This window comes from Carcharhinus amblyrhynchos, chromosome 9, assembly GCF_965287045.1.
Source record: "Carcharhinus amblyrhynchos chromosome 9, sCarAmb.v2.hapA, whole genome shotgun sequence".
Lineage (NCBI taxonomy): Eukaryota > Metazoa > Chordata > Chondrichthyes > Carcharhiniformes > Carcharhinidae > Carcharhinus > Carcharhinus amblyrhynchos.
Genome location: NC_137332.1, coordinates 40,063,089 through 40,071,709, shown reverse-complemented (window position 1 = coordinate 40,071,709; position 8,621 = coordinate 40,063,089). Strand labels below are relative to the sequence as shown.

General features: G+C 42.4%; 1 protein-coding gene across 4 annotated transcripts in view; it reads right to left on the bottom strand.

Moving 5' to 3' along the window:
* Positions 1-907: 907 nt before the first annotated feature.
* Positions 908-8,621, bottom strand: part of agbl4 (AGBL carboxypeptidase 4) — a 791,814-nt gene continuing 784,100 nt past the window's right edge. For all 4 annotated transcript variants that reach the window (XM_080195501.1, XM_080195499.1, XM_080195498.1 and 1 more), the window contains one exon: positions 908-1,806. In XM_080195501.1, the coding sequence (XP_080051627.1) occupies positions 1,671-1,806 (136 nt within the window). In that variant the 3' untranslated portion in view covers positions 908-1,670. The remainder of the gene's footprint in view (positions 1,807-8,621) is intronic.

Genomic DNA, 8,621 nt, shown 5'->3' with positions numbered 1-8,621 from the left:
TAACATACTTTGACAATCTTTCTGCCTTGTATAGGCAGGCCTCAGGCAAACTGTGGTGGACAGGATGGGAGCAAGAACCAGGTGATACATATACCACTGCAATTTAGGGCTACTATCATCCTGTTCCCACTCAGAAGTTAAAATTGGTTCTATTTCATCAGAAATAGTGCTGCATTTGTGTTAGTAAACTAATCATTAGCAAATTTAATTAACTGAAAACAGAAAAATAAACCACAGATGTTTTTCCTTACGCAGCTACCTTAGGAATCCATGAATTTTATCACCATCATTGTCAATGTCTCTCTTTGAATGTCATTCAATAAATGAAACTCAAACAAGCGAGGTATGTGGCAATTACTAGATCTTTTCTCCCAAGATAAAATACATTGGTATCATATGACATTCTTCATTGCTCAACTGAGTGGTAACCTTTATAACCAAACTCATGACCTTCCCAAAAGCATACCTAACATTTTCTAAATTAGCAATTTTACCTAATACACTAATGACTGGTATCATCCACTGCTTTTCTTGCCATGAAGTTGAGATCCCCTATAAAGTTCATGACATTCCTTTAACTAATTTACAAGAACTGCTGTTCTACTGGGTGGGACTCTCAATATCTCTGATATAAAGTACCATGCTATCATATTGATATTGCAGGCAATCTACCAAAAATGACCAACGTAGGCTGCTGAGTTTCAAAGAACATGAAGAACATTTGAAATCTTAAATTCTAAACTTCACATTAGAGGGTATTCTTATTTTGCAGCATGTTAGTTCACTCAATAGGTTGCATTAACTATGCTCTCTAGTCTAATGAAGGTAGATTGATCACCCCACGTTCGTGCAGGCTGAATTCAACAGTTCCTATGGACTGCCTATGGAGACAATCCATTTCCTTAGGTGAAAAAAAAGTAAGCAGCAAAGCAACTTGCATTGGACTTCTAGATTAAAAGCATAAGTTTGAGTAGCAGACCTGGCATTCATTTGGTAGGAAATATAAGGAAGGATACTGCTCTTTTCCTACATAAGTGAGAGTGATAGATGTAAAGTTTCAAAATATGAATTAGCATATTGATCTTGTGCTGTTACTGAGAGAAAATAATCTACAAAGAGGGATTAAAGAAGAAGGAAGTCATCACCAGACTTTATTAACTGTTCAAATGGCTTAATCGGTCAAAAGCAACAGCATAAAATGTGACAGAACAGATAAACACAAGCTATTATGATGCTTAGTAGCAGAATAAATCTTTTCAAAAATAGTTTTAAAAATTAAAATTTTGGCAATGGGAACTATTTCGAAATAGAAATTTAGAAAGAGACTTTTCTCTCTCTTTTACATACTAATCCACTTCTTGGAAAGGCCATTTCCATGCTTTAGCTATCATTCAATTTCCCTACTTACAGAGATGCAGAGATGAGAGGCGCTTGTGTGGATTGAAATTCATTGCAGCCCATCAGTTTCCTTTTAAATACTTACTGCATTTAACCTACAAACTTTCAAATCTGCAGTATATAAACCTTTGAGCTTCAAGAAGATGCTGATAACCACAAGAAATAGGAATTAAGTTAGAAGTGAATTTGATCCCATAAACATTTCTCTTCTGATGATACATCTGGACCCATTTTACCACATTAACCCCTTTTCATAGCTGTTCATAAAATGATTATAATGCCTGGGAACGAAAATCCTTTCGATTTATTTCGTGTCCCCGTGCTCCACTGACTGTTGTCTTGCTGTTTTCTGAGTTGTTTTCACAGCTTTGATGATTTGTATGTCTGAGGCCAGGTGATTTTTCTCTGCTGCAAAAGGCATGAATTATAAAAAGAAGAAAATTGCATTTGGGTAGAATCAAAGTTGTATCAATTACAATAGAAATTTACTTTTATGCCTGTTAACATTTTTCATAGACATCAATGAATTCTAATTAGAACAAGAACACAAAACAGAACAGAAACAGACCCTTCAGCCCACCAAAGCCTGCACCGACACATGACGCTTTCTAAACTAAACACGTTTTGTCTCTCCGGTCTATATCCTTCTATTCACTGCCTATTTACGTATTTGTCAGGATGCCCCTTAAACAGAAAACTCTATGAAGTATACACGTTGACAGTAGAAAATTATACTTAGATTTCATATTGGAAAGAAGTTTCACAATATGTACCCAAAAACTTCAACGAGAAAGTTCTATTTTACACTGATATAATTTGTATGGCAGATACTTTTGGATCAAAACTTTTGAGCTGATAATTCCTGTAAAGTTAGTAAATTGGCTTATTCAAACAGTTCATATGTAGTAGTTACAAAACAGGACATGATGTGGAGTTTGGGGCTGGAATAAGAACTAGTTGCAGACATCACTAGTTGTGATACATGGCAGACTATGATTGGAAACTGAGTACCACAGCCTCACAACTAGAGTCATAGAGCGGAATTTTGTTAAAAAATTCTAAATGTAAAATGGGCAAGAACACGGGGGGTTTTCTTGCCCATTTTTTCAGCGAGGTAAGTCATGGTAATTGAGAGTGTTCTGTGCATTACAGAGGCCGTAATGTGAATTTTGCCAGTAGGGGAGGGGTGTAGTCTCAGCTTGCCCATGAAGCTGGCTGCTAAGCTTTAGGGGTGCCATTGCACAGGCGCCCCGATCTCCCAGTGTAATGTATACCCCACTGGCCAACCCCACCCCTCCCTGCCCCGTTTACCACTCAGCCGATCCCCCCTCACCTATCATTGCCTGGCCAATCAACTAATACCTCTTCCCGTCCCCATTATACCACACCCCCTCAGACACTCCCCTCCTTCCCCCTCACCCATCCTGCATTAGGCCCTGCCAATTGATCGATATGGCAAGCCAGTAAGATCCCCCCAATAATCCTGAATGTGTTAAAAGATCAATTACCTGATAGCAAGTTAGATACTGCATAGATAAATTTAATATCTCCAGTGATACAATCTATAGATAAATTTAATATCTCTAGTGATACAATCTATACTCTGTTACATGAGTAAGATTGGTAAAGAGGGATATGGGCCAAATGTGGGCAATTGGGACTAGTTTAGTGGTAAAAATTGGGCAGCATGGAAAGGGTGGACGAAAGGGCCTGTTTCCATGCTGTAAACCTCTGTGACTCTATGACGATTCCAAAAATATTGTAATAAAGGGGGAGAGAAAATATGTACTGTATTGGCTCAAAATGCCTTCTCTGATCTGATCAGGAGATGTAATTGGTGGCAGCCTTAAGAAGTTTGTGACAATGGCAAATCACTTACCAAACTGAAAGGGGCTACGTTTGGATATGTGGTATGGAGATAAGATAGACCAATGGTTTCAAAGTGGTAAATGTCTTTATTTATATTTCCTTTATCAAAAATTGTCATAAAATACTACTTGCGGCATTCTTATGGTGCTACCGATAGTGTCTTCTTTTAATCCTGTCGGAATACATCGCCACAAAACAATTCACATTAACAGCCAAATAAATATGAAGCCACATTCCCTATTCAAGAGGAGCCCAAATCTGAAAATTAGTGGAAATTTATCTTATTTTATTCCCTCCTCTGCAGTTTGTCCTTTGTCAAGTATATTCTTCAACCACATACAAACAGGGACTAGGTCACTCAGCCCTTCGAGCCTGCTCAACAAGATCATGGTTGATCTGATTGTAACCTGAACTCCATATTCCCACCTAAAGTTTTTCACCCCTTGTGCATCAAGGATCTATCTTATTCCACCTTAAAAATATTCAAATATTCTGGTCCCACTGCCTTTTGCGAAAGAAAAGTTCCAAAGACTCACTATCCTCAAAAAAAATAACTTTCCTCACCTCTGTCTTAAATGAGCAAATTCTGGATTCTCCCACAAGAGGAAGCATCCTTTCCACATCCATCCCTGGAACAGGGTCTTATGAGTTTCAATCAAGTTGCCTCTTACTCTTCTAAACCACAGTAACCTGCTGGTAGATGTCTTTCCCTTATGGGGCCTGATCTTACCACCTCACCACGCCCATTGATCTGCATGGCAAGCTGGGAAAATAGCTTTGGCGCCAAAAGGTTTGATATCTTCCCAGCCCCTTTTCACTGGCGTGAAAATGGGCACAAAACTTACTGGCATGAATTTGACTGGATTTCAATATCATTAGTAGCTTCGACATGGATGGTTTCCCCCCACCGGAGGCCTCCCATCTCTACAGCAGGACATCACACCGGTGTGAATAACTACCGTCTCTTACACATCTCTGGTGACAACAATGCATTCTCAGCACTCCTTTCAGCTGAACCATCCACCTGCCCAGATACACTCACTTCAGTGGGGTATGTCAGTGGTCAGGCTTCTGGGGCACTCTTTGGTGAGCACCACACAGCTGCTGCTGCACATTGGGTGGAGGCGAGCTAGCACTCAGAGAACTGCTGGCTCCCAGGAATCAGCTGCTCCGAAGGCAGATGTCAATCCACTGGGAAACCTCATCCCAGCACAGGTACAGATGCAGAAGCAAAGCCATGCTATTCAGGTGGGTGTGTCTGGAAACTTCCTGCAAATACAAGGCCTGCTAGAAAGATCCAGAAGGCCCAGATGGACTTGGAGTGGCACTCCAGACCTTGGTCCAGTCACATCAGACCATAGCTGAGGGCATCGCCCACATTCCTTAGACTATGGACAGCCTCCAGGACTGGCATTGCCAGATGAGGCTGAGGCATCTGAAGCTGACTCCAGCAGCCACTCCATCCTATGGAGTGACCTGGAAGCCACTGACCACCCTGAAGGAGGATGAAGTACTGGAGTACAACCCTGTGCTTTCATCCCAGGATACTCTGGCATTCACCAGCCCTTCTGAATCCCCCTGTCCTGATACCAGCATCTAGTGGGAATCTGGAAGAACAAAGTGACATGGTTTCACCCATGACACCTGAAAGTCGGCCGGGCCCTTCCAAGTCCAGGCCCGCCAGAGGAGGCCAGAGGGCATGGAAAGCAGTATGCCTCTTCCACTTTCGATGTGCAATCTGGGGGAACACTCAGAAGGAGCATGAGACCTCAAAGTTAAAAAGTTGCAGGAACACTGAGTTGGCACAGATGAAGTATAGAAGTGTTAGTAATGGACAAGGGGGCACCAAATGTACACTTGCATAATTAAAACTTGTTTCACTTTAAGCCTGAGTCCCTTTCACTTTGTGCAGTGACTCTCATCAGTAGGGGATGATGGGATGGGAGTGGACAGCTTTTCTGTCTCCAGCCCAGCACTCTTCATCCCACAGGTCCTACAGACTTACTCTTAAATATAAGGCCATGTGAGCCAAAGCTAGACATGCCAGTTCAGAACTGTACCATGCTATCTGCAGAAAACCAAACTCACCCATCTGCCACCAGACTAATAAAAGTGTCCCCATCGCACACTAAGGAATGAAAAGGGAGGTCAGTGGAATGTCTTGAGACAGATCTCTTGTTATGATGAGGTGCACCACAGCTTTCCTCATAGCAAGTCGTCATCCTGATGGATGCTTAAGATGTCTGTGATCCTGCGCAAGTGGCCCACTTGAGCTCTGGAAAGATCCAGTGGCAAACAAAATGAGGGTGACAGTCACCGGGAGTGGGTGTCCTCCTCTTCTCAGTGCCAGGTGATGGAGAACCTGGCATAGGTGCTGCACTGTCACCTTTTGCAGGCATAGTCTTCTGTGGCACATGTGGTCCATCAGCTCCTCAAATTGCCAGTGCATCCTGTCGCCTCATGACTTATGATATCACTGATTCCTTGCTACCTCCATGGCCTGATGGATGGCCGGACCTGAATCTCTGCAGCAGCGTCTGATCATCCAGGTCCAACTCCTGTTGTGCAAGATCATGCCTGGGCTGCACCTGGTGCACTTGCAACTCCTGTAGGCAATTAGTAACCTTACAATATGGAATGATTCCAATCCAAAATCCATCCTCAGTATGTGAGGACAGAGAACATAGTTCATAGAACAGAGTTCATTGAACAGAGACAGTTAGCAATATTATCCATCTTTTCACTCTAACATCCTTGCTCATCCTTATGTGATGCAGCAGCTGTGGGTTGGCCAATCCTCAACATTCCCCCCGCACAGTGATCTACATCATCCAGCTTGCACAGTGAGGTCTTTGTCTCTTGTCCCCTCTTCTTAAGTTGATCTTTCTCTACACCCTAGCTATGACTGTAATACTACATTCTGCACTCTCTCCTTTCCTTCTCTATGTACAATATGCTTTGTCCATATAGCACACAAGAAACCATACTTGTCACTATATATTAGTACATGTGACAATAATAAATCAAATCAAATCTTGCCTCATGGCCTCTGACCTCCCCATCATCCCTCCCTTCACATCACCAATGGAATGCTTGTTAACGTGCTGAAGGTGGTGAAGACTGAAGGTTCCTGTCAATGAGAGATGTGAGCCTCTGGGGGAAGCTGTACTGCAGAAAGATACAATCACTGGTTCAACTGCAAATTTCAATCGAGAATTTTTGAGAGATTCAGCAAAGTTCTGAGAGTATTAATATCATCCAATGGGATAAGGATGAGACATGAGGGAGCAGCTGGTTTCCAATGGCAGAGAGCATTATCCTTTATGGAGCATCCCTGTGTGTCTCAGTGATGAGGCTGTTTATTTGATATGGGCTACATGGCAGCACTTCATTCACCTGCTACTGGGGCACCTAATTCTTGTGTGCACTCATAGAATTATAGAGGAATCATAGAAACCCAACAGTGCAGAAGGAAGCCATTTGGCAAGTCTGCACTGACAACCATCCCACCCAAGCCCTATCCCTGCGACCCCACATATCTACTGTGTTAATCCCCCTGATACTAAGGAGTAACTTATCATGGCCAATCCACCTAACAGGCACATCTTTGGACTGTGGGAGGAAGCCCACGCAGACACAAGCAGAATGTGCAAACTCCACACTGACAGTGACCCGAGGCCGGAATTGATTCCAGGTCCCTGGTGCTGTGAGGCAACAATGCTAACCAATGTGCCACTGTGCCATCCTACCACTGTGCCACCATGCCGCCTCTCAACTTTCTGATTCTCCACCCTCATCTGGTGTGAGACTGTGAATGAAGGATGTTCCATGGGAGAGAGGCCCTGGGTCAGTGATACTTTTTGTGTGTGAGGGGAGTTAAGAGCGGGCTGGCCTGAGTTAGGGATTTCTGGATGAGGACAGGACTATGCCAGACTGTGAGTAGTTAACAGGTCCAGATGTCCTTGGTACATGGTTTCCAAGGAGCCACAAGGTCAGAGCTGAGATAGGACACAGAGAGAAAGCAATACTTTTAATATTCAGCTGGCTGAAACTGATCTGGATCGGGTTAGTTGCAATACTTCAAAGAATCAATCAAAGTAGTCAGGCAAGGTTTCCTTGTCCTGCCCACCCCCCCCCCCCCCCCCCCCGCCCACCACCACCCCCAGGTCGCTCCCTTACCTTCAACTCGAACCCCAGTTGCCCCTGAGACATGTCCCCCCAAGCAAGACAAATAAGTTTGAAAATGACCATTTACCTCCTACTCCCCGTCAGATGCCTTTCCTCCAGGTTCCCACTTTTCAAATGTAATACCAAACTACACCCGCATGACTTCCGGCATTGAGGGTGGGTGAATATCATCTGGCTGCTTCATCTGGGGTCAATCCCACTAATGAGACTGAAATGAAGGTATTCAGGCAGCAACCTAATTGAGGCCAGCAGGATGGGTTGGGTCAGGTGAATCCCGAAAGACTTCAGAAAGCTGATGCCCCAATCAGTAGGCCATTGGAATTCCCACCGGCCGTCTGATGAGTGGTGAATGGTTTCCCCCCCCCATTGATTCCGCAAAATTGAAAAGAAAATTTGTAATGTTCTCACAGAAATGGTTTATGTATAAATTTCTAGGAAAATTAAACAAACGTAACCCTGAATTTATGGGGAAGTATTGTCTAGTAGGGGAATAGCAAAGTTATCGAGTAACCTCAGAAAAGTCTGATAACTGACTTGGTAGTCTTATCTACATTTAATGTCTGTTTACCATTAGAATGTGTCCTGCTTTGGGCATAATTTGTGAAAAATAGACTTATTAATAGAACATTGATATACTAAATGATAAAGTTGATGAATGAGTGTCAATGCATGTCAGTCAAAATAGCCTTACACTGAGAAATGAAAGACGAGTGAGATTGGTAAAATTTTGTCAAGAAAATGATCTGATGTTTGCAAACATATATTTTAAGTAACTAAAAAGACTGTACACTTGGAGAAGTCCAAGTGATGCACATAGAAATCAAATAGATTATGTGATGGTGAAACAATATTTTAGAAACAGTACGAAGAACATTCACACATATTGTGATGCAGTATAGATTCAGTGATCATTGTCTCCCTGTTGATAAAATTAAGATGAAATTTAAAATACCAAAAAAAAGTGACCATTTAGACCTTGATATATTGAAGGATGAGAATATCAGAGAGGCTCTCACTGTCAAAGTAAAAAGCAAATATGAATATCTCATTATTGAGGAAATGGAGCAAACTGATGTCAGAAAAAGAAATAAAAAGCAAATAGAAAAAGGTGAAAGACAGCATACAACATGCTGCTTGTAACAAGGAAAAAACTTAGAAAATGGTAA